Source organism: Eleginops maclovinus, chromosome 6, assembly GCF_036324505.1.
Source record: "Eleginops maclovinus isolate JMC-PN-2008 ecotype Puerto Natales chromosome 6, JC_Emac_rtc_rv5, whole genome shotgun sequence".
In the NCBI taxonomy this organism is placed as follows: Eukaryota; Metazoa; Chordata; class Actinopteri; order Perciformes; family Eleginopidae; genus Eleginops; species Eleginops maclovinus.
The window spans coordinates 12,772,980-12,797,849 of record NC_086354.1 but is presented as its reverse complement, the minus strand read 5'-3'; the positions used below and the strand labels follow the sequence as shown (position 1 = coordinate 12,797,849).

Here is a 24,870-nt window from a genome sequence, read left to right as displayed (position 1 = left end):
TTATATTGTATATACTTTCTTGTATGTATATTAGATCATTTGATTTACAGCGCTATATTGAGAAAGTTTGTCTGGACAAAGCTAACCTGCATATATCTGATTCTGACAGATTACATACTGGCACATCCTGCATCCTCCAGAACACTCTGAAGCCAGTGTTAAAATAAAAAATCACCAAATATTCTTTGATGCAGAATGGCCCGAATATGATAAGAAATCCAGGGTTATGGTTCTGGATGTTGTCATATTATGCTTGACAAATCCTTTGAGTTGTTATAGTGGAAGATGTACTTAATGTTATTGTTTGAGCTTTGAAAAGATGACAAGCTACAGTAATTACCACAGTTGTTTTCAGATGTAGAGATTTACAAACATACCGCCATGGCACGAGTTCTCAGTCATTTTCACTTCTTGTGAAATGCCTGTTTTTATTCTAAAGGATAATATGAACATTTTGTCTGAGAATCGCATCGTCAGTTTTACTTGAGCACCAGCAGTTGCAGTGACAGGACAAAGACAAAAAGTCAACAATACATGGCGCTAAATTGATGTTCGAAATTGATTGTTCTTTTAGACTTAAAAAATACATCATATTCATACGCAATTTTAAAAAAGTATATTTATGTAACAAAAGCAGAGTTCAGCAGAGAAAGACAAAAGTGATGTGAACTGACAATATTTTAATGGGGGGGATAAAAGACTGTAAGTGATCAATGGAGGTGGCAGCCAAGTGATGCCCGGGGGACGGCTTTGATGTGGGCATCCTCAGAGGGACGCCGGAGACAAAGCCCTCTTTGAGCGGCATACAGAATGGCAGACACTTCCCTCTCCCTCTCTCCCGCTCTCTCACACTCTGTCACTCAACCTCCCTCTTTTCCCTGTGACTCTTCACTTCAGACGCTCACAGACTCCTCTCTCTTGTTCTACAATCCTCCACCCCAGTGTCACATCAGCCCATATCCTTATCTGCATATCTTTCTCCCTCTTCCTCTCACATTAATTAATTCAAACAACACCCCCTTTCCTGCCGCCCAGCCAGTCACTCTGCCTTCCCTTTTTCCCCCCTCCCTATCTGCATCTCTCTCTCCCTCCCTCTGTCTCTTTTCATAGAACCAAACCTCTTTGTAATGTCCAGCCTTGGCAAGTTGCACCCGATTTGCTGTCACAGTCTTAATGAATTCATCTGTTTGTGTATTGGCCATGGGAGCATTTCTCCCTCCTCCCTCCCTCTCCCTCTCTTTCCTATCCTATCCCCCCTCCCTCTTTCTGGTGTTCCACTGGGGACTCTATATATACCAGGGACCACTCCAGGCACCTATTGTTCCTCTAAGTAAACTTGCAGACAGATGCCCTGCACCACAGTGTGGGAGAGAGTCCAAAGAGTCAGGAGGAGGGAGACAGTTAAGGATTGCAAAGAGAAACCTCAAAATAGGAACCTGGAAACCCTGCAGTTTCGCCTCACCTCCAGCACCTCTGCATCCTCTTCGCTCTTCCCGCGTGTCTCCTGTCTGTCTGCTTGTTGTCACTGTGGAGTGGAGGTCTGATGCTCTGACACCATGCTGCTGCTCATATCGCTGCTGCTGATGGGACTCGACTGCTTGCTGGGAGCCCCGGCAGGTCGAGAGGTGTACAGGATGCCTCAGAGTGCTCTCAAAGGTAAAGTGTCTCTCAAATGTTGCTGTTTATTTTAAGAGTAGTGACAACAGCACCTGTCAGTGATTATAGTGTACATACTATTTGTGTCCGCGGGGCTTTCAATAATGTTGAGAGCCAAACTAAACACTAGTTAAGCATTATATCTCTCTAGGAGTTAAGCAGGCAAAACTTATTGATACATACGATATCTATAAAATAGCTTAATACTACAACTGACATACAGTGTTAGTGAATGTTGTGTTTTGCTATCAGCCATCTCTGGTATTTAAATTGAATTACTGCTGACATTATTTAACAATGTTTTTATGGTTTAGTGTTTTTCTGATGAGCAGCAGGTGTCTTACCTTAGTAACCCTAAAGTAGACTGTGTCTTTCCGCTCATAATAAACTGTCTTCAAGCAGCAAGGAACAGAAATATCATCAGTCTTGTTTTTATGTCTTTAGTCTACATTTGTATTTGTATCTCATTCTGCACTTACTCTGTCAGGCTTTTATAAAAGTTATGCATGAATACTTTTATCCTGCAGTAAAGCACATTGGTGGGGCACCTCTGGCCTTCTCTGGTTGAAATGCTGAGTACAGCAGAGCCTTCATACAAACGGCTGGTGATGGCACTGTGTGTTTAGAGTGTTTAGAACAAGGGACTCGGGGTCCCTGCCGCCCCGGGGCTGCCAGCCCGTGCCCCTAGGGCCTGTCCCTGCTCGCCAGTCTCTGCCAGCTCAGCCCTGGCCTTCTAATTAAGTCTTCAATCAGCATTGTTGTTGTCAGTGGCCTACCCTGTGATGTGGTGCGGCACAGAGGGGGGCTGCAGGGTCGGCGGCCCGATTGATGTGAGTCTGCTGAATCCTCACCAGCGCGCTGAGCGTGAGCTAGCTTCCCTAACACGCTGCCAATGAGCTCAAAGAGCAGCATGAGAAAAAGGGGGGTGCTCACACACATACCAGAAAGCGGCACCACTTTATACTAATGCTCACATAGACACACAATGTTCCCACAGCAAAAGCTGGTCTGCAGTTAACCATGTAGATGGCCATACTTCACCTCCTTTCCCCCAGCTTGTCTCACATGTTGTTCTTTCTTTCTCTGTCGTCCTGTCCTCTCCTGCAGCTCTCTCTGATCGAGGCACTGTGGTTCTCGAAGCGGCCATGACTAGTGCCCTGTCCACTCTCGACCGTGCATCATCTGAGAGAAGTCGGGCGGAAGCAGGCTGCAGAGGCTGTGTTCCCTGTTTGTTTCAGGACTGTGGACAGTTGTCTGGGTCCTGTTGTAAGTAAAATATTACTCTTGCGTCCCCTTATAATCACTGAGCATATTGAGTCATGTTTGACCATTGAATGATTTCTTAGTAACCCCGTAACGCTCCTTCTCGCCCCAACAGTGTCTCCTGCCAATGCCCTTTTAGAGCCCAGCTGTGATGTCATCAGTAAGGCACAGAAGCTTCAAGATGAAGCTGAGCGGAGTTGGGCTCTTAGCCAGGCCTGTGCATACTACCAGCACCGCTGCCCACCTGGTGAACTAGACAAAGAGAGCTGCATTAGGATCATGGGGGAGAGTTGCAGCGCCCGTGTCCTCCAGTGCAGCCTGCTTAACACCATGCAGAACCTGGAGCCTGCTACACAGACGCATGCACAGGGTGAGGGGATACATCATCCACGTATTCATACAGATTATCTCTGTCTATGAAAAGTGTGAGGCTTAACTGCAAAATAACTTAATGTTCCTTTATAAAAAGCAGATTTTGCTTCAGTTTTGACCATCTGTTTCTCACTGTCCCAGCAGCAGTGTGTGGTCAGAGGTCGTCCCCGGTGCAAAACATCACACAGCCTCGCTCCCGGATCGTGGGCGGCTCGCCTGCTCCTCCAGGCAGCTGGCCCTGGCTGGTCAACCTCCAGCTAGATGGTGGCCTGATGTGTGGGGGGGTGCTGGTGGACAGCTCCTGGGTGGTCACTGCAGCTCACTGTTTTGCTGGGTTAGTGTGCATCACTGTTTTTCTGCAACTATAATAAGATATTTTTATTGGAGTTCATTAAAGTGTATATCCCTCTCTCACGTTCTCTTATTGTTTTGACCTCTGTAGCAGCCGGAGTGAGAGCTACTGGACTGCAGTGGTGGGGGAGTTTGACATCACAAACACGGATCCTGATGAGCAGGTTCTCAAAGTGAACCGCATCATCCCTCATCCTAAGGTAATCATCCAAAGTGAAGATACATTAGAGGCCTAATAGAGTATTATTTCTACCATCACACCTCCTTGGTCAAACTATTAAACATTCAGATCAATCATTCTGTCATTTATACAATCAATCAATCTTTCTTCACCTCCCACAGTTCAATCCAAAGACCTTTAACAACGATATAGCCTTGGTGGAGCTCACATCCCCAGTAGTCCTGTCTGGTCGGGTCACACCGGTGTGTCTCCCCTCCGGCATGGAGCCCCCTACTGGCAGTCCATGTCTGGTGGCAGGCTGGGGCTCCCTCTATGAGGGTGAGTAAGGCCAAAGTTCATGATGTTTATAGCTTAGTTTTCAGTTTAAATGACTTGTAGTTTTCTTAAAGTGCTGTTGCATATTGAAACCTATCAATATTTATTATATAACGTGGTGCCTTTCTGTGTGTTTCTTTACAGACGGTCCATCTGCTGATGTGGTGATGGAGGCCAAGGTGCCTCTGCTGCCTCAGAGCACCTGTAAGAGCGCCCTTGGCAAAGAACTGGTCACCAATACTATGCTGTGTGCTGGCTACCTCTCCGGAGGAATAGACTCATGTCAGGTGGGCAGAACAACATATCTTATCTGATCTTTCAGGTTAAAGTTGGGAGTTCCCTTTAGTGACTGAATTGACATACCTTTAAAACAGTGCATAGGTCTTAAGACCCTTTCTGTTTGTTGATGTGTTTCAGCAACACCAATCATTTTCTATAACGCTTTGGGGTTTTTTCTTTCATCTGTAGGGTGATTCTGGAGGCCCCCTGATCTACCAGGACCGCATTTCAGGTCGGTTCCAGCTCTACGGCATTACCTCCTGGGGAGACGGCTGTGGGGAGAAGGGCAAGCCTGGAGTCTACACTCGGGTGTCTGCCTTCTCTGACTGGATTCAGGCTGAGATACACAGTGAGTGTCATGCAACTATAAAACACCACGGAAGCTAAAATATTTACTTGCAGCATATGTCTAAATATTAAAATACGTCATTAATTTACAAAACTACAATCTATGTTTCCATTTTTTTTAGAGTCATTTGGAAGCAGGGAGCCGACCTGCCAGGAGCTTCTGAAGACAACAGAAATGACGGAGGAGGAGCAGCGGTCAGAGTTCAGCTCTATCTGTCGTTTCTACACCCTGACCTGCCCCCCCGGTCAGTCAGCCAGCGCCTGCAGCCGAATGGCAGAGGACAAGTGCCTCACCCGCTTTAAGAAATGTCGTAAGTGCCCTAATTTAAAATCTCAGCTGGATGGATAAACAGACCAGTTATTATTGATGTTGCTCAGATTTTGAATTTTCTTATCTGTTCCCTCCCTTTCATCCAGAGTTGCGTTCGTTCATACAAACCCTGCTAGACTTGCTCCAGAGGGCAGAAGACTACATTCGGGACAAAGTCGACTTGACCTTCTTTACCCAGACTCTTCCTCAGCTGGTGGAGCACATCTACAGCACCGCCTTCATTCACACCAGAGAAAGAAGGGACCTGGCCCTGAGCCACGGTCTCACACAGATTAAAGGTACTTAAAATGTATAGGTAACTTATAGGAAGCCATGCATATACTACTGTACACATTTCTCTCTCAAGTGCCTTGGTATAATATGAAATTGGTTGTTAGTCAGGTTTCTAACATGTTTTTTATTACTTGCAGAACAGCTAGGTGGAGCTGTGGTGCCAATGCAGCAGGGTCTGTCTCCAGTTCCTCCATCCTTATTCAGAGAGGTGGGACCCTCAGTGGACGACTGGGAGAAATATCTGCGAAATATAGCTGAGGATCTGGACAAACAACAAAATGACAAAACAACAGACATCTCCACACCAAAAAGACAAGAGAACAACCTTTTCTTACAGGTATTAACAGGCAGACTATAGGTCTATGTATTCAGTTTAAACCTGGCAGTTCTGCCCAGTTTAAGATACAGATATATTATATGTGTTTTACTTTTGTAGATTTTATCGGTTTTAACATTCGAAGCTTCATTCGAAAACTTCAGTAAACCTGTAAATGTAAAAGAAAATCTAAAAACATCACATACTTTGGAAATATTATTCAGTTATGTACAACCTTTTATTCAATCATCTCAATCAGTTAAGAGGTCAATTTTATTTTTTATTGAGTATGAATCTTTGCAATATCAATATACAATATATGATCATTCAACAGGGAGGTTTCATTAAATAAAATCAACTCTGACAGTTACTTTCAAAGGCAATTTGGGAAATGTAGGATACTATTGATGAGACATGGCAATTAATTATGTTTCTGAGATGAATTTGAAGCTTAACATCATCATCATCATCTATCTTTTTTTTTTACTCGTCCTCTCCAGACAGAGGATTCCTCTGTACATCAGCTGGAGGCAGAATTTCAATCTTTTATCTCAGCTCAGCGCTCAAAATTGGAATCCAGAGCTGCTCCTCCCATCCTGTCCATGGACACAGTCTACCTCCAGGAGGAGTCTCCCAACAGTCCCGATTCATCCTCACATGAATCCCAGAAACCTTGGTCTCTTCTAACAGCCCTGATGAATGAGATTAAGAAAGTAAGGACACAAGATGAAGCTGTGACAGAAAATGAGTCACAAAGTGTAACATTCCCAGATAGAGACTCTGCTTCTGATGTAAACTGGAGCGTCACTTCAGAGGATTTTACTTTTGTTGAGAATGTTGACGGAACAGAATTAAAACCTTCAGCGTTACTGCTTCCTGTGCAGTCAACGTCTGTCGTTCAGACGGTCACTGAAGGTGTTCCTCGCTCAGAGACCACCGATGACCCCAGACAAGCTGTGCAAGCAGTAAAGACTCGAAGTCTGCACAGAATATACCGAAGCCTTCTTCGCAAGAGGCAGATACCTGGGGCCAGTGGGAAAAGTATGTGTCGCACTCAGTTCTGACCTCCATTAAATACCTTCATAATATAATGTGTGTAATAAATGTTGTTGGGAAGTAGTTTTTTTTCTCAAACCGAATGTATTCGTTTGTTCCTGCAGTTTGCCCCGGAGTCAGAGAGACATCACAGCATGTCAGCCAGGTCAGAGACTCCTACAGCTGGGTCTTGAGCATCCCAAGCAAAAACCTACGCATGAGCTTCCAAGAGGTAAATTATAATTTAAGATTGCAAAATTAACAGAAGTGAATAAGGAAGAGAATTGTTGCTCATTTACGCCTTTTTTCTTTCTCCCCTTGCTTTGGGTCTCTTTTTTGTTCAGGTGTTAGTTGATCTGAGCTCCAAGAATGATCGAGGACTTTACCAGGCGCGGGTCAGAGCAGTAGTGGGCGGACGACCTTTGACCTTCTACAGCCTTGTGGGTCTAGAGAACGAGTCGTTTTACCGCAGTGTGCCAAGGATAATCTCTGTAGCACTGGAGGCACTCAAAACTTGAGATGACGATGAAAGCACAAAGACTCAGAGAACTATTTGCACCAGAAAAGCCTCGTCATGAGACAGAGAGACGCACAGAAACGCACACTCACTCAAACTTTATTCTTTCTTCTGTCTTATGTGAAAAAGCATTGATTTGTTTCCCTCTCTCAGAGCCTGGCTCTAAATGAAAACACAACCTTGAATGTATCAATCCCACTGTCGCCCACCCGTCATGCCACAGGATTTTTGTATGTGGTCGGAGATGCAGCCTTGTTTAACTTATAAATCTGTACAAAGTGATAAGTTATTCATATTGTCTTTTGCAAAGGTTGAGCCTCTTGTGAAGCACACAGACTGTAAATATTATTTGTATTCATACCTGATTCTTACTATATTTATTTGTATAGAGAAAAGCATTTGTATTTTTGTAAAAAAAATCCATATATAAATAAAATTGTTATTGCTATGGCATGTTGTGTTGAGTGTTGATCGTTAGATGGGAAACATTCAAATAAGCTGACAGCAATGCTGCTAATCCTGTGGTATATCACCGCTGTGTACGGCATTTCCGCTGACACGCAAACACACTCTTGAGAGACAGGTGTCGCAGCTGATTGGTTACTGTCGTGACCCAAGATTGACTTCAATTCTTCAACCCTTTAAGGGTAAGCTTTCCAATCAACACTGCAGCTGCCAGCGACCAGCACCCTCTCACCTCCTCCCTGTCTTCACTGCTGATTTCCCAGACGGGGAATTGCAACTGGACGCAGAACTAGGCTGACCTTTAAAGTCTCGTAATGTCTGTTATGAGTCCGAGCATTTCAAGTAAAGACAACTGTTACTTAAGGAAGTGACACCTTTGAAGCATAGACAAGCCCTGTGTGTTTGCTGTGTTGAGTTTTGTCCCACTGTCAAAGTGGTTTCCAAGACTCAGCCAATGTTGACAGCTGTGATGATTGGCTAAATGAGCCGAACAAAAGTACCTTCACAACTAATCTCTGGTAATTTTCTGCCAAATGCTAAAAGGGATATACAGGGAAATAAGTGGAACAGCTGAATAAACACTCATACTCCTGTTGCAACACATCAACTGGTGTGTTTATGTGTGCGTGGGAAGTGTGCAAAATCATGCCGGTAACAACTATTTTTGTGACACAGACACACACTGTAATGAAACAGATCCTGGGCAGTCATCATCACAGAGGGAGTGCTGTGAAAAGAATAGATGTATCACCTGTTCTCTTGTCCTCTATACTGCTTTTTAAATGTCTGGCTCGCAGACACACATGCATCTAATCTTTCTGTCTGTGGTCCTTTCATTTCATTTCACAGAAAACACATTCAACCAAAGTTTCTGGTGGAAAAAAGCGACATTTTTGTATTGATCACTGATGTACTAAATTTACCCTCACAGTTTCCATGAGTTACTTTGTACATTTGGATGCCTGAATGACAACAGCCAGGTGCACTGAACAGGGTTACAACTTGTGATTTGATGGTGTACCTTAATACTGTAGGGCTGCCAAGCAGAGTACAATACTGTACAAAGGATGTGCGCGTGTGTGTGTGTGTGTGTGTGTGTGTGTGTGTGTGTGTGTGTGTGTGTGTGTGTGTGTGTGTGTGTGTGTGTGTGTGTGTGTGTGTGTGTGTGTGTGTGTGTGTGTGTGTGTGTGTGTGTGTGTGTGTGTGTGAGCATTGTGACAGCTGGCTATGCAGACCTAGAAATAAACTCTTGAATTTAACCCTAACAATCATCAACTCCCCCATCAACCCCCAACCATTCGTCCAAACCTCCACCCACCCCATCAGCCCTGACTTCTGCTGGGAAACACACACACAGATTTAGACACAGACACACACACAGTTTGAGTGCCAGTTACCCCATTGAGTAGTGTGTGTGGGTATCAGATTAGTGGTCATTGCTTTGTCTCGGACAGCGCAGCACAAACACTAATGGATTCTGGACCTCCGCTCTCCCTGTCACTCTTTGTGAGGGTGTTCATGATTTCTGCCACAGGTAGGCTGATCAACCTGCTGCCAGATTTAGGAAAAGTTATACAGCATCTTGTTACTTTGTTTATCTGGATCTGCATAGGGTTACATAGAAGTGCATGTTGTTTAGTGCAACATCAATTTCTCAAAAGGTGTCACAAGCTTAATGAAGGTACCTTATTTGCCTTTAATATTGCGTTGTCAAACTGTAATAACATTCAAGTTAATTTAAACATTAAGGAGCAGTTCAAATACAGCGCTTCCTATTAATCGTTATATTTGCATTTTCACAATCAACAAAATGTGGTACTTAACTCTTGGCCAAATGTTATTACAGAGGTTGCAGTAAACTAAATGTCACTTTTTGCTAAACTGGCACAGGTTCAGTAAGGAAAAACAATTTACCTGTGACGTAAAGCATTTTAACCCAAATGTAATTCATTATTTGGCAAGGCATGTAAACAAAGTTGCAAAATCAGACTTCATTCATAGTGCTGGACCATATTCATACTGTGTGGGTTTGCTCTACAGTACATTGTAGTAAACTTTATGCAGGTTCCAGTTTCTTACCTATAAGGGAATGTTTGGCTTAGTGTAGGTAACCTTTGACACAGTTCATCATTGTTTTCTTCCTCTGTGTCTTCTTTTCTAGCAAAGGCTAACAGCTTGGTGTGCTGTATCTCCATTAAAGAGGATCAGCCTGGGCTCCTTGTCATGTGCTCCTAGGCGCACATACTTTCCCAGGGACGACAGCTTTAGTTAGATATAGTGTCCATACTTGTTTATGAAGAATGTTGATTGTCCATTCTGAACTAGTTAAAACCTTGGACTGCAGTAGAGTTCTTCAGAATTGGTTTGGCAACCGCTGTGTCAACTCTTGGCTGCAGCAAATGTCTTGTCAATTCTCCGGCCGTAACTTCAAATAAACCTTCAGTGTTCGCCATCAAGTTCCAGGTCTCCTGTGTCTCTCTGAGTTTTGTCTCCATTACTTCAGAAGTTTCCATCTTTTTCATCAGCCCAAACTGAGATTACCATGCTGACAATAATAAGACAATCTTTGCAACGCTCCCTCCAGAGCCACAGGAGACATGCCTCTGTTTTCACAGGCTTTTTAATGTCAAACTGAGACTGAAGACAGAATATGTCATTAATGGAGCACTCTTTGATTTAGTCCCTTTGCTATCACTTGTCTCTCATATGTTGTAGCATCAGCGGTCAACCTTGAAGGGGAACTTTTCATGGATTTGATGAAGGGCTACAACAAGAACATCCGCCCAATGGAGAACAGTGGGGACATCACTCAGGTCAACATCAAAATGACTCTCACCAACCTCATCTCTCTGGTGAGTGAAGTTCAGTCTAGTGTCTTCGATTGGTGCCCATGGTTATTTGAGCATTATTGGTAACATTATGTACTAACCCCTATCTCCTCTCAGAATGAAAAGGAGGAGGCCCTGACAACAAGCGTCTGGATAGAAATGGTACCCTTACACACACTTCACCTGCTGGATTCTTTTTACCTGCTTTGCAATGATGTCAAACCCGCTGTATCTCTGTTGTAGCAATGGTGTGACTACAGGCTCAGATGGGACCAACTGCCCAGGTCAGCGCTGTATGGTAACATCACCTCTGAGCTGCGGATGCCCTCCAAGAGCATCTGGCTGCCAGACGTCATACTGGAGAATAAGTGCGTGTGAAATTTTGGACTCAGGCAACTAATCAGTCACACATTTATGAAAACATATTTTCTCAGGCATTCAGTAGTTTATAAAACTTAAGCTGCAGCTCAGAAGAGCTATCTTATAAGACGTCATTAGTGTTGCTGTGTAACAATGAGTATAAAAGCTTTGAAAGCAAACATAGCGTAACATACAGACAAGTTATTTTTTTAATTTCAAGGAAATTTTGTTCTTTTTTTTGTTCTAAACACAGTCATTTAAAAGTTACATAACTCAGTGATACAAACTATAGGGGCAGATTAAAAAAAAGATGTGTTATATCAATGCATTGACTCCTCCTGGTACATGATGAGCTAACTGTAAGAAAGACAATGTTTAAGAAATCAAAGAAAGTTTGTTTTTGTTTCCTCTGGACAGTGAAGTGTTTTACTCCATCAGACACTTATTTAGGCACAAGTATTTTGTAGTAGTGCATCTTTAAATTTGACTTCTGCCTGTATAAATAGGAAATGCACAATGTAAAATCAGTGTGTGTGTGTGTGTGTGTGTGTGTGTGTGTGTGTGTGTGTGTGTGTGTGTGTGTGTGTGTGTGTGTGTGTGTGTGTGTGTGTGTGTGTGTGTATGTGTGGGATGCGTGCATGCGTGCTTGCGTGCGTGTTCATGTGTTTCCCTCTGTTCTAACCTGTGCACAGTGTGGATGGACAGTTCGAGGTGGCTCTGTACTGCAACGCTCTGGTGTCTCCCGACGGCTGCGTGTACTGGCTGCCTCCCGCCATCTACCGCAGTGCTTGTGCCATCACCGTCAACTACTTTCCATTTGACTGGCAGAATTGCACCATGGTCTTTCGGTGAGTAGAGACAACAACTGTCAGGATTTGATGATTTTCAAAACACTAGATACTATAATATTAAAAAGCACTTCAGGTTTACCCCAAATCTTCATTGATTTAGAAAAATGTACGATAAGATTTAAACTTTTTGAAACCAGAGAGTAGATTTGTATGTTACATCAGCACAATTTAAGGAAACACATACTTTATATAGAGTTTAATACATTGCAAAACCTATAGCGAGAACCTTTAACAAGATTTAATATAGGGATTTATTTAGTTTAGAGTTATACCCTCCTATAGAGAATGCTTCAAAGTAAAGTTAAGTTTCAAGAAAATGTAATTAAAGTAATTTGTTAAATGAAAATAATGAATTAAACCAAAGGTGATGAAAGCGACAGACTAGCTGATGACCAGGTTCAATTCTAATCGTGTAGACTCTTGATCATCAGTTCAGATCTTTGTGTCAGGTTTCTCTTTGTGATTTAAATAGAATCAACAGTGTCCAAACCAGGGACAATGATTCCTTCATTCATGGTCCCTTTTCACCATGCTGTCTTGTAAAAGTGAATAAATGGCTGTGTTTGTTGTGGTGTCGGACAGACCATATGTCTTCTCCCTGTGTTCAGCTCCCAGACGTACAGTGCCAACGAGATCAAACTGGTTCTAAAAGAGGAGGACAACCACACGCTGGAGTGGGTGGACATTGACCCAGAGGCATTTACAGGTCCAAAAGAGTTTAAAAGACAGTGTTTATATTAAAACGTATCAAAATGATTACCTGAAGTGAAGCAAAATGTGTTACTTCCATCTTAACTTGATTTTAGAGAATGGAGAGTGGGCCATCAAACACAGGCCGGCTAAGACACTGATCAACACTCAGCACACCAAGGATGAGCTGGAGTACCAGGAGGTGGTCTTCTTCCTCATCATCCAGAGAAAGCCCCTCTTCTACATCATTAACATTATCGCTCCCTGTGTGCTCTTCTCCTCTCTCTGTCTCCTGGTGTACTACTTACCTGCCAAAGGTCTGTTTGCTAACATTGTTTAACTTTCTAAAAGCCTAACAATAGTCAGTCAGACCTCCAACATAACAGCCTCATCAATACTTTCAAAGCCCTCATTATCAAGATGTTCTACAACGTTTTATGTGCTAGACAAGACAAGACAAGACTGGATCCTTTAGGTTACACATTTCTGTTTCGATTACCACTCTGACTGAATATTGGTTTGAGTTTTGCAGCGGGGGGTCAGAAGTGCACCATGTCTGTAGCCACTCTTCTGGGCCAGACTGTGTTCCTCTTCCTTATCGCCAAGAAGGTTCCAGAGACTTCGAAGGCAGTGCCACTCATTGGAAAGTAAGTTTGTGTGATCACTCTAAGAGTTTTAGTTCATATACAGTTGACCTGAAGTGAGAAAAATATGTGATTGATGAACCTTTGACTGCAGGTATTTGATGTTTGCGATGTCAGTGACCACCACAGTGGTGATGAACTGTGTTGTAGTCCTCAACGTTTCCCTGAGAACCCCAAACACTCACAAAATGACAGACAGAGTCAGGAAGGTAAGACTGTGTAGAACATCCCTTTTCTAAATGCAATTTCCGTTAAGAAGGTGTAACAGGTGTATTTGCCTCTGGATTACCCTCTGGCCCTGTGTCCTCCTCAGATCTTCCTAAACATCCTGCCTCGGCTGCTGAAGATGCAGATGCAACCCTGGACACCAAACAGTGGCAATAATGCTTCAGAAACTGGCAACAGTGAAAATCATGTCACAGACAGGAACAACGTGTTCCTGGTCCCCTGCCGACGCCGCAGCTCCATGAACCTCATCAGCAAGGCAGAGGAATACGTTTTCAAAACAGCTCGATCTGAACTCATGTTTACCAGACTCAAAGAAAGAAACGGACTGATGAAGTCAGTGTTAGAGAGGATACGTAAGTATTATATTTCATTCACAATTATGATCACCTAACTCAAAATAATGTTTTATCACTTCTCAAAGGTGAACAGAGAATCAATAAAACGGATTCAATTCTTGACGAATTGAGGAAAGTCACGGGGAGGGTTTTACTAAAACACATCAGTTCACAAACTTGTGTATCATGAAAGTTTTTCCTTGTTGTTGGTTCAGTACTATCCAAACACATTCATTATTGCTTAAAACTATATAAAAGTCTCACTTTTCTGCAGATGCTTTTCATCTGGACTCCTTGCATGTTTTGATATCGTTTTGCTGTTGTTGAAAGCACACTTCTTTGACTTTAGTTCATGAGGAATTTTCGCAGTTTTTTTATTCTTTGCTCACCATGGAATCATGCAAATAAAAAGCTTTGTCCAAGAATTCAAGGGAAAAGAGGTTGAAGAATTAATATACAAATGATAATTTTGGGAGTAAGTATTCCCTTAAAGTGCACCTGAACGTGTGTTCTCCCTGTCATGAATATCTGGTGTTTGTACACAGATGATGGGCTGGAGGAGGGTACAGCTGAGCAGCTCAGTTCCAGCCTGGCAAAGGCCTCTCCACAGCTGAAGCAGTGTGTGGCCTCCTGCAAACACATAGCAGAGACTACAAGACAACAGAACAACTTCCAAAGTGTGAGTTCTATGTTTCAATATTTGCTGATCTTCTTAGGTTTAAATCAACATCAGTGATAATCTCCAGTTTTCTTCCTGTTCCAGGAGAATGAAGAGTGGTTCCTGGTCGCCCGGGTGATCGACAGGGTCTGCTTTATTGTCATGGTCTCAGTGTTTTTTATCGGCACAATTGGGATCTTCTTGATGGGTCACTTTAACCAGCCCCCCTCTGCACCTTTCCCCGGGGATCCTAAGAAGTATCTCCCTCTAATAAACAACCTCACTGATCTAACTGAGAGTGGGATGGGAGTAAACTTTCTGGGGTGAACCAGGAGAAAACCAGAATGACCGTCAGTGATCCTTCGCTTTATGACGGGGACACAGAGATGATAGAGAAGATTTGGGGTCTTTCGGACCATCACGAGTCAAATACATGCTTGTTCAGGGTGAATAAGGATCCACTGCACACTGGCTGCTAGCATGATCGATGGTGATGCAAAGTACTGGTCTCAGCTGTCACATATTTTTGGGGTTGAGAATACTTTTGGCAAAAAAAAGCTGTGTAAGGAAATAAAGAGCTGTTAATTTGCTCTCCCTGTCACCAGCACATAGTTTGATGTAAGTGTAGATTTTTTCCTGATGGTGATAAAATCTTAGGCCATCAAGATAAACTACACGAGAGAATTGCTCATGAACAGCAAAATAAATGTTTTTGTTTTTTTGATTAAAGGTATTTCTGTAATAAATGAATTGCTCAGTCTCAGTCTTTTCTTAATAATTTATTTAACACCGTGGAAGCAAATATAGAGCGCTAACACCCCCCAGGCTATCCCAAAACACAGACCCACTGAACAGCCCCCCACCTCTGGAAGCAGGATTTCAATTACATGGCTGAGCGGGGCCTTTCTAACCCAACAAAAGACAGATCCGCCTGGTTGGGATGGAAACAGAGTCAGGGGGTGAGACCGGAGACACACATACACACACATCACAACGCCAAACATTACTACATGAATATTCACACAAACACACAGAGGCTGTAAGCAGGTTTGTAATTCACCCCTCCTGATCATGACTTGTGGATGTTTGTCTGGCCGCATCCTTCTCACAGTCATAGTCTTTAGGAACCCGGAGGTCGACCACAGATGGTAAGCACGAGACTTTTAGTGCTCTGTTGTGATCTTTTATGTTCTTAAATACTGTTTAGTATTAAATACTGTAGAAGATGTTAACCATGTTGGCACCTCTTGTACTCTACCCTTGGGCTTAAATACTTTGTTGTTGAGAACTGCAGAATGAGACAAACTGTGAAAGCTGAGAGTGTGTGATGTGAATAACGAAGAGGCTGAGGCTGGCTGCTGTAATAAAATCCCTTTGTCAGAGGGGAAGACGTTTAATTTGGTGTCAGAGAACTGTCTGAAGTTGCTAAAGGAACTTTCTGAGGTGGGGAAAGTTGGGTTTCTTCAGTTTTCTCTTGTAAATTTAAGAGATAATTCTAATTATTAGTTTGTAAACCTTCACAGATTGGATCTAAAATAAATGCGGAATTATTTTTTGGACTATGTATTCAAAAAGAAGATATATTAAGACGTTTATTTCTGAACTATTTTTTGGAATAACGTTTTTTATGACATGCTACACTATGGCTTTTTTAATGACATACCATGGACCCCCATTTCATAAGTTGTTGTTCCAGGGTCCCCAATCTGATAACTGTTTTACCTTTAGAAATATTACTAACTTTTTGTGTCCTTCTTTACAACGACTTCTTTTGATGAATATTTAACAAATAGGACTTGTTTATGATTTTTAAATGGTGCATAATACCATTCATTTCTATGGGATACTGTACCATGACTTTTCCAAGAAATGCTTTACCATGACTTTCATTTTATTTTTGGTCGCATTCTGTACTACAACTTTTCAATGATGTTCTTGCTTTAACATTCATAAAGTCATCAAACTCTTGGAGGACAATTTAAATACAACAATTATTTCTGTAACTCAAAATACTGTGGTTATTCGTCTCACACACTCTGGTATCTAATTAATTACATTCAAACATAGACAAGAAATTAGCGACGACTGATGCTTGTTTTATACTCACAGGTGATCAAAGTATCCCACATTTTATACTCACAGTATGATTGCTTGTCATTGATATTTTATTGATGGGTGCAACATATATTTTCAGTTTTACACCATGTCAGCGGTGACCAATCAGCCTCTTCCCTTCGGCCGACTGGAGCGAGAGAAGCACATCCAGATGATCTTCAAAGCTTTCCAGAACCGCTGTGGGCCTTCGTGTGAATGCCACACTCACTCCCCTGGGCCCAAACACACCCAAACACCTCCTGACTGGAAATCTGATGGGCAGCTGTCATGTCTGGCTTCTGGGAGGATGATGGAAAACGGATTCCTGCAGCCACAAGGGAAAGAAGGTGTGCCAGGGGTGGAGGAGCCTGGAGGTGCAGCAGGATCACACTTCATGTCTGTGCTGGAAACAGTCAGTCAAATACACATCACTGCCAGACCAGAGCTGCAAGGTGAGTAGGGGGGGGGGGTTACTTTTGTGTGTTTGTGTGTAAAAAGTCATTCTTGCGGTGAGTATGTTTTTCTGTTTAGAAGAATAATGTGTCGTCATTGTAGGTCCACAATGTGTTCCCAGGAGGATCTACAGTATCAGCACAGGAGGCCACAAGTCACAGTTGTTTGTGGCTGTGGAAGGTACTGATCCATGTTCAGCTTCACATATCTCAACTGTGCACATCCTTTGCATTTCATATGAATAAAGTGTGATTTATAATGTGTTCAGTGTATTGTCTTTGATCTGTCAGAGAGTTCCTGTGTGTGCCTCCAGTGTTGCGGTCCAGCTCGAGCCTGTTCCCTGCAGGGGTTCGATTGTCAAGGCCGGCAGGTCTTTTATTTTGAAAGGCCCCTCAGGGTGGATGCCTGCTGTCTTGGCTGCTGCCTGATGGAGATGAGGGCCTACACACCTCAGAAACAACTCATAGGCACTGTGTTTCAGAGGTAGGAGCGTCAAAATGTACTTCTATTGCCCCGGGGAAACTTCCGACACTAATAAGTGTTCGGAAATAATTTAGAGAGTCTTCAATTAAATCTATATTTACAAGTTACTTTCCAGATTTGACCTGTAGAACAAAAGTGTAAGTATCAATAATATAACGTCCCACATAATGAGTAGTTTTACTTTTGGTAATTTAATAACAATTTTCTTTTAACACTGGGTTTTTTTTTTTTGGTTAAATCTTTCATGCAGTAATGTTTCTTTAAATGTTTTATTATTTTAACTAAAACATTTGATTTCTGTTTTTCACACTGGACTTGGATAAAAGTCCAGTTGCTCAAATGAAAGATGGTGGAAAAAAATCCCAATTACTTACCTACTTATACTAATACTAATTGGGATCGTTTTGTTGTAATTTTACCAGGTTTTGAGTAATCTGAGATTGGTGATGTTGTCAAAATACAGTGGAGTTGAAAGAAATGTAATCTTTCATGTTTTTTGTTATTTAAATGAATTGACCCTTTAACCCTTTGACATCCACTATAAGAATACTGTACCAGCAATCTTTATACTTTACATTCTCAGACTGAACATGTGAGCTTTTTTTCCATGTCCCTCCCAGGCTCTGGCCACCCTGAGCCATCGTAGATGCCCAGCCTGTCTGTAAATAGCAGTGAGAGCTTTTACTGTTCCACCCAGCCGGGGTGCAGCCTAAACCTGTGAGACTTAATGCACTATACAGCTGCTTGGTTGGAGACACGCCGACAAAGCTGCCCTGGACTGCATGGGAGGGAAGGAATGCAACGTCCTTCTTAATGGGAATGTTGACTAATGGGAGTAATGGCAGCATCCAATCTACTGTAGTCAAACCAAAATACTTTCTGCTTCCTCTGGCCTGAATTTGACTCCAGGGTTAGCTGAGGTGCCTTTGTGTGTGCCGGATCCTGAGTTTTCCAGAAGCCACACTTGATGAAGTTTCCCCAATTAAGACTGACCTGGCAGAGGTTTCGTTGACCACAGATTTACTTGGTATAAATATTCTCTCAGTTGTCCTCGAATAAAGCCTGCCCCAATTTGAACTCCTCCGATACCAAGCAAACAATGGTTTTAGTGCTGCAGAACCATGACAGCTGAAAATTTGATCAACCAAGCATCAAGGCTATGCCGCGCCACTGTGTGAAGTACTGGCCAGTGTATCTGCTAGGTTGCTTATCGCACGATTATTATGTAAGGATACGGGTTGAGTTGGTGTGTGTTGGGTGCCTGTGTTTTCAGGTGGAGCATGTTCACCCCTCTCCTGGAAGTGTGTGATTCAGAAGGAGCATCGACCATCAGTATCCAGGGCTCCTGCTGTCCATCCCGATGCTTCTCTAACCAGCAATTCCAGGTATTATTAATATTAATATTTAAGCAACACAAAAATAAAAATATTCTACAAGTTTATTTATCATAACTTCGTTTTGCTTTTAATCTTCTGCAGATTGTCTCCAACATTGGGGAGAAAATGGGCACGGTATGGAAGAAATGGCCTGGCTTCAATGACGATCATAACATGGACCATGAATATTTTGGGTTGGAAGGTGAGTTGAGTGGGATTTCCACTTCCTCATTGGCAGGTTTGAAAAACTTCCAAAACAAAGCCAAGTTGAATGAGCTCGAATGACAACAAGAACATGACAAGCGATTACTGAGTTATACCCGTGTTCACATATGAAAATGTCTTTGAGAAATGAATGGAAATGTTATTTTACTGAAGTGTAAGCCACATACAGAATGCCCCATACTCATTTGCCCCACACAGTTTGAGAACCTTAATGTCGTTTTTAAGTTGTATTTCAATTTATCACTCTTCCAGTGCCACTCCGTATGGAATCACACTCCAAACTAATGCTGCTTGCAGCCACTTTCTTATTGGTAAGCAAATTAATTTATATTATCACTGTTGCACTCTTCATACTTTGCTTTGTTGTGTTATAATAGGCCTTTTTTCCAAGAAATTAATATAAAAGCATAAATATCAAAACTAAACATAGCTGAATTCAGTTTTAGGGTTCTGGTATTGTGAATGCTACCATCATAAATAACTACAACATAGACATTAATTGTTTTGTTAATACCTGTGATTTCCCTACTAGTACATACCATGTTTGTTGTTTAAAAGGCCCTTAGAGTGTGTCCCTTCACTGATTTGCTTTCCCTTTTTTTCCTACAGAATTACATGTTTTTTGAAATGAGCTGATCAGTGAAAAGGATCAATCGAGAGGTAAATTGACATTGTTGCTACAGTGTCAGTGTGTGCTATAACTGATGAGACACACCAGAGAGGTCAGTTGATGGTACAAGAAACCACATCAGTGAAGTGTATTTATAAAGAAACAGTCAAGGAAGAATGATCCCGTTAAATGCTGAACTTCAACAATTCTGTTTCATTAAAGAGAAAGACACTGAACCAGATTTAGCAGCAGATGCATATTTGACATTTATTGCTATATTCCATCAGGCGCACATCCGAATGTGTTCTTCACGTTTGAGACACACATGCCTGCACCCACCATCATACCCACAAACACTGGCAGCATTACAGTTTTTCAACAAACTATAGGCGCTTTCTTGGCATGGTTCCAAAAAAATGCTCCCGAGAATTGATAAAAACTGTAACAGACCCTGGGCCCAGTTTCATTTTTTTATACTACAAAATGGAAAGGAGTGAAGGTCAGTGTTCAACACCTGTACACCTTTGTTGAGGACATTAAAGCAGAACCCATCCCTTGGATTGTTTAAAGGCAGGATGAAGACGTGACAGACAGAAGGGAAAACTGGTTCAGGCTCGAGGCCAGGCACAGTGATTTAGGCAGCTTGGCAGTCCATTCTTAAGATGCCGGTTATACAACCTTCTGCCCAACACAGGATGCTCCTCATCCTTTGGGATTAACTTTCAGGTAAAGATGAAGAATCGTTGCTGATTCAGTTAAGCAATCTTTGAAGTGGACTGTATTTACAAATATATCGTACACAATAATAGTATTTTTCTGGTTCGAAATGATCAGACGAATTGAAGTTAAAATACCGCACTGTAATAAAATAAAACGACCTGGAATACTGTTTGAGTCCCAATAAAACATATTAATTTTAAACAGATGGAAATGTGATGTTAAACAGTTAAATCAGATCTAGTATTATAACAGACTTGTTTTGTTGTATTTTGTCAAGTACACTTTGTTAACAGCTCATGACCAGATCAGCGAACACCAGTCACCCGTGGCCTCCCTCTTGTGGCAAGTAAACAGATGTTACAACTTGCACAAAAAATAAAATCAAATAAAATTGAGGAATTGAGCAGTCTTCTCTGGTTGATTAAATATAACGCATATTTCCCTCTTCGGCACGGTTCAGTGTGACAGGCATTTCGGTTCATTTCCAATTTGACGCAAAGTAGGAATGGTCTTCCTGCCTCTGTTTCTGACTTTTCCTCTGTCTTCATGTTACACAGTCCCAATCCACATAGAGGTATCCTTCCCAGGACTCGTCATCCCCCGGCATGTCACATATACACACACCTACGCACAGCAAACAGAGACAAACATTAGCACAAGCACATCGGACAGAAACTAGTCCTTTCACTTTGAAATAATGTAGCAACATTTCCTACTCTCGCAGAGGTGGTCTGTGTGAGGGGCTAACGTCCGCCACTAGGATTCACCAGTCCATGGAAGTCTTCCCATGCTCTGTGAACAAAGGATGCAGCACATCATCATTCAAAATAAACACCACGTTCAGATATTCAGAACCTCTGCATCAATTTGAAATATGACACATGACAGTTTAGCATACAAGGTGGTGTTTTAATTGTCTTTCTTCTATGACATGTACAACAACAAATAATAAAACAAAATGATTTACAAATGTTATTATAGCTCTGGATGTTGGTAATAACTGTACTTGGAGCTGCTAAAAACTATTTATGGATATTATCTACTGTAATGTTGATCACTTTCTAAATAATTGTTTATTCAACTATTAGAAAGGAATCTCGCATGACCTCGAGAACATTTCATTAGATCTACTTCATAACTTACTTCATAATTGGTGACTATATTGCTGGGGATCAAAGTATTTGCGTTGTCAAAGTTGGGCCAATTTAGACAAGTGACATTTTCAATAACTAAGAAAAACCTGAGTGAATTAGAATCTGTGCAGGAATGGGGTGGGACCACATAGCTCGCAAAACTGATTGGAGCATGTTGTCCGCAGCAGGCCTTTAAAGGCTGCTCATCGACTGCACTTCCTTTTGCTGCTGGATGCCGCATATAGCCTGCTAGCGTTACATGTATGTTGGAAATACTAACGTTACAATCCATGCTCTACTTGGGTGTGCTTTTCAGGGGCAGATTTAGTGACTCAGAAGCCCCGGGCAAACGTTGTCTTGGATGATAAAGTAAAAGTAAAATGACATGTCCTAAAAAATGTCAGTTTTTTTTTTATTTCAATGTAGTACGTCATAAAAAAGTAAGTATATAGTGACAGAACTATGTCACGGAAGCTTGAGACCGAAGAAAAGGAAGCGTTGTGTCAAGTGTTAAGATGTTTGTACGAGCGCTTCTTGAGAAAGCTGCAAGCTGCAATATCATTCTGCTCGAGCTTTATAAAATGTCAGAAAAATGAAAAAACAGAATGCCTTCTGTTTCGTCTTTCAACAACACTCTGGAACCAAAATATATTCAAATAACAGCGGCAAATGTTAACAAATGAGAAGCTGCAACATGCAAATGTTTGCAATAAGATTACCACAACCACCTATCCTAAAAAATTGCTTCATATCATTCGGCTCTTTGAAGCAGCAATAATGAATCATTCTTAAAAAACATGTGACAAAATTTTCAATTTGTGAGCATGCACACATTTTTGTGAGATAGATAGAAAGAGAGAAAATAATTAAACGATTAGACATACATACTTGATGCTGTCAGTGTGAGTCTTGTACTCCATGATGGTGTTGGGAGGCAGGTTGAGGACTCTGCGCAGCGTGTCTCTGATGCGGGCAGTGGTCGCCTGGTCGCTAGCTGTTTTGTTCCAGATGGATATGATGTCCTCCTGAGAAGAGAAGCAGAGAGGGCAAGGTGAGGATACTGAAATAGGCGGTGTGAGATAAGGTACAACAGGAGTGTGTGTCTGTTTACCTGGAAGCGGACTGATACCACAGCCCCGCAGATCTCCTCTCCAACCATGAACTGCTCCCCAAGCATAGCCAGGATCAGGTTCTCCCAGCACCGGGAGGCAAGGCCTTTCCTCAGACGGATGATCCACTTCCCACCCATCTTATTGGCGTCATCCTGAAAAACAACATAGGCATGGTTTCAGACTGGGTTTTCCATTGACAAATCTAAATGAATTAAATGTATTACAATAAACAATATTTGGTACCCACCTCCCACATGGGTTTAATCCCCTCTTTGAACAAGTGGAAGTCACTATGGCCTGTCATGTCGCCTGGCCGGATCATGTGACTATAAAAACGCCAGAATTGTTCCACCTTGGAAAGGAAAGAACAGGGAATATGCAGTAATAATTATGTTTTATACCTTTTAAATCATATTTAAAAATACCCTCTTTCATAGTGAACTCCCTCGAGTGAACCGGCTACAACAGTGATAAAGGTAAAGATACATTTAGTAGTGATATAAAATCATTACATAGTATGTCGTAATTTGTTATTAAAAATCACAATACAGTATGACATAAAGCAGTCATGTTCATGTATGTCAACAACGAGAGAAAAAGGCCATGAAAAATACTTATACTACAGTCTGTCATAAAAAGTAATGGTAAAGTATGCCACAACAAAGTGAATAAAAACCGAATTATTTTTTATGTATTAAAAATGTTTATGTTTTAACAGTCAAGAGAAGCTTGAATTCATATAGTTTCGCTGTGCCGTGCTAAGGTGATAAACAGAAACAAAGGGAGTCCCTCCACCCCTCCACTACTGTACTGGATGAGGAGCGACTTACCGAGGCGAAGCTGCCAATCTGTTTAATGTTTTGCTCGTAGCTCTGAGTACTGGCTGGTCTCCCAGGGGTGCGCCTGGAGTACCAGAAGGTGTAGTTGTATTGAAGAGGGTGCTCTCCTGCCCCTGGCACCACCATCTGCAGAAATCAAAAAAGTGACTCAGCCATACTACTAACTTTGGAAATAAAAAGTCATACGAGTAATTCTATAATGGGCTGACCTTTCTCCTGGAGCTGTTCTGGTCTTCGTCCTTGTCTTCAGTCTTTTCCTTCTCACTGTCTTTCGGTGAGCCTTGGTCCTGGTCGTGGTCTCCACTGTCATCATCTTTCAGACTGGAGTTGATTGGAAACATTAGGCAAAAGAAAACATATTTGTCTCATGACTTGACTTTATTTAAGTTAAGGGGGACTTGCATCTTGTTTAAAAAGTCATTAGGGAATAATTGCTGAAACAAATGCTTCAGAAAGAAGTTCAATTTTTGATAAAATGTTTTAAAAGAAGTGTTGAGTCCACTTTCTGGTCACTTGGAGGCTGCTGTTGGACGAAAATCTATGTTCCCCAAATTAATATCTGAAGCAAAAATATATATCCTTTGGTGACTGTGTCAAAATCACTATACTATATAGCCCACTGATGTATATATTCCTTGAAATTGATATTTCCACAATGGCTGAACAGATTTTTACCATTCAAACTGCTATGAAATGTCCATCTGCGTTCATTTGTTTGTCGTAAGCTCTACTGTTAAAAAGATATTAATGGGGTTGACAAAATATCCCCAAAAAAAGACATCATTATCTTCATGATGATATAATTTATTGAAGGGCTGCTGCATTATAACATATAGCATTTACACTCTCAACTGACTGTGCATTTTTACATATGAACAGTAAACATCAAGACTGTTAAGTTGCATAGGTAAACATCTGTCCCTAACATATTCTGATCGTGAATATCCTACATCAAAATGTCAGCTATGTTTTATATCTTTAGGGGCATGACAGTCTAGTTTGATCCGAGGCTGCGCGCACCTTTTCCGGCCAAACAACAACTACCACAACGAGGATACAGGCCTGACAGGCTTCCGCCAGGCTAAGCTACCGCTAACAACACAGCACCATCTCATTTCTACAATACGATATAATCTGTGTCTTTACTTCGTACTTAAATGCACCTCTGTGAGTGTGGGTGCGTGTGTGAAACTGTCTCTAATGTGGGTTTATAAACCTTTTAGAGCATGCAGGATATGCAAGCTGACACACCTCTCATTTTACACGCAACAGCTTTAACTAACGTTACGCTCCCCCGTGAATTTCACGATGGGTGGCCCACTCTCTGGCAGATTTTCCACAGAAAACTTTTGTTTACTCACGCGTCAAATTTGTTGTTCATTATTTTCTAGGTGGTAGCCTTTCGGAGTCCAACCACAGTCTCCTGAATTCCGCAGGAACGGCAGCGCGCATAGAGGACGCAAGAGTACGCGCACGCAGTGTTGGTTATGGTGATGAACGTGAGGCTACACAGCTTTCTTCAATTTTCA

The 24,870-nt window shown here is 41.9% G+C and overlaps 4 protein-coding genes across 6 annotated transcripts; 3 read left to right on the top strand and 1 right to left on the bottom strand.

Moving 5' to 3' along the window:
- The first annotated feature begins 1,486 nt into the window (after nt 1–1,486).
- On the top strand, nt 1,487–7,552 carry prss56 (serine protease 56). Its single transcript, XM_063886707.1, has 14 exons — nt 1,487–1,656; nt 2,764–2,922; nt 3,035–3,289; nt 3,436–3,625; nt 3,734–3,842; nt 3,985–4,141; nt 4,283–4,425; nt 4,607–4,766; nt 4,888–5,076; nt 5,183–5,374; nt 5,507–5,706; nt 6,186–6,726; nt 6,846–6,952; nt 7,065–7,552. The coding sequence occupies exons 1-14, from the start codon at nt 1,557–1,559 to the stop codon at nt 7,236–7,238; spliced, it is 2,676 nt and encodes an 891-aa protein (XP_063742777.1). The 5' UTR covers nt 1,487–1,556; the 3' UTR covers nt 7,239–7,552.
- Nucleotides 7,553–9,108: 1,556 nt separating this feature from the next.
- On the top strand, nt 9,109–15,046 carry chrng (cholinergic receptor, nicotinic, gamma). Its single transcript, XM_063886331.1, has 12 exons — nt 9,109–9,236; nt 10,418–10,554; nt 10,648–10,692; nt 10,774–10,898; nt 11,583–11,738; nt 12,350–12,447; nt 12,548–12,748; nt 12,964–13,078; nt 13,170–13,284; nt 13,389–13,656; nt 14,184–14,317; nt 14,402–15,046. Exons 1-12 carry the CDS (start codon nt 9,173–9,175, stop codon nt 14,621–14,623), a joined length of 1,680 nt encoding a protein of 559 aa, XP_063742401.1. The 5' UTR covers nt 9,109–9,172; the 3' UTR covers nt 14,624–15,046.
- Nucleotides 15,047–15,101: 55 nt separating this feature from the next.
- On the top strand, nt 15,102–21,202 carry LOC134866264 (phospholipid scramblase family member 5). Of its 2 annotated transcripts, none has more exons than XM_063886341.1 (8): nt 15,102–15,255; nt 16,491–16,842; nt 16,946–17,023; nt 17,134–17,326; nt 18,600–18,711; nt 18,805–18,904; nt 19,180–19,238; nt 19,537–21,202. In XM_063886341.1, exons 1-8 carry the CDS (start codon nt 15,184–15,186, stop codon nt 19,561–19,563), a joined length of 993 nt encoding a protein of 330 aa, XP_063742411.1. In that variant the 5' UTR covers nt 15,102–15,183; the 3' UTR covers nt 19,564–21,202. The 2 variants fall into 2 exon arrangements, with proteins under 2 accessions (XP_063742411.1, XP_063742412.1); XM_063886342.1 differs by lacking the exon at nt 15,102–15,255 and adding an exon at nt 15,269–15,444.
- On the bottom strand, nt 19,779–24,834 carry eif4e2 (eukaryotic translation initiation factor 4E family member 2). 2 transcript variants are annotated; one of them, XM_063886344.1, is made up of 8 exons: nt 24,703–24,834; nt 23,551–23,662; nt 23,333–23,467; nt 22,750–22,854; nt 22,502–22,654; nt 22,275–22,415; nt 20,974–21,049; nt 19,779–20,881 (listed from the first exon to the last, which is right to left on the bottom strand). In XM_063886344.1, the coding sequence occupies exons 1-7, from the start codon at nt 24,720–24,722 to the stop codon at nt 21,014–21,016; spliced, it is 702 nt and encodes a 233-aa protein (XP_063742414.1). In that variant the 5' UTR covers nt 24,723–24,834; the 3' UTR covers nt 19,779–20,881; nt 20,974–21,013. The 2 variants fall into 2 exon arrangements, with proteins under 2 accessions (XP_063742414.1, XP_063742413.1); XM_063886343.1 differs by having other exon boundaries at nt 22,279–22,415.
- Nucleotides 24,835–24,870: the final 36 nt, after the last annotated feature.

Coding starts and splice junctions, on each gene's coding strand:
- eif4e2 (XM_063886343.1), bottom strand. CDS start 24,722: ATGAACAACAAATTTGACGC. Junction 22,655..22,749: donor GGATTAAACCCATGTGGGAG/GTGGGTACCAAA, acceptor GTTGTTTTTCAG/GATGACGCCAATAAGATGGG. Junction 22,416..22,501: donor TGGTATCAGTCCGCTTCCAG/GTAAACAGACAC, acceptor TTCTCTTCTCAG/GAGGACATCATATCCATCTG.
- LOC134866264 (XM_063886341.1), top strand. CDS start 15,184: ATGGCTGAGCGGGGCCTTTCTAACCCAACAAAAGACAGATCCGCCTGG. Junction 16,843..16,945: donor TGCCAGACCAGAGCTGCAAG/GTGAGTAGGGGG, acceptor TCGTCATTGTAG/GTCCACAATGTGTTCCCAGG. Junction 18,712..18,804: donor TCTCTAACCAGCAATTCCAG/GTATTATTAATA, acceptor AATCTTCTGCAG/ATTGTCTCCAACATTGGGGA.
- chrng (XM_063886331.1), top strand. CDS start 9,173: ATGGATTCTGGACCTCCGCTCTCCCTGTCACTCTTTGTGAGGGTGTTC. Junction 10,693..10,773: donor CAAGCGTCTGGATAGAAATG/GTACCCTTACAC, acceptor TCTCTGTTGTAG/CAATGGTGTGACTACAGGCT. Junction 14,318..14,401: donor AACAGAACAACTTCCAAAGT/GTGAGTTCTATG, acceptor TTCCTGTTCCAG/GAGAATGAAGAGTGGTTCCT.
- prss56 (XM_063886707.1), top strand. CDS start 1,557: ATGCTGCTGCTCATATCGCTGCTGCTGATGGGACTCGACTGCTTGCTG. Junction 4,142..4,282: donor CTGGGGCTCCCTCTATGAGG/GTGAGTAAGGCC, acceptor GTTTCTTTACAG/ACGGTCCATCTGCTGATGTG. Junction 5,707..6,185: donor AGAACAACCTTTTCTTACAG/GTATTAACAGGC, acceptor CGTCCTCTCCAG/ACAGAGGATTCCTCTGTACA.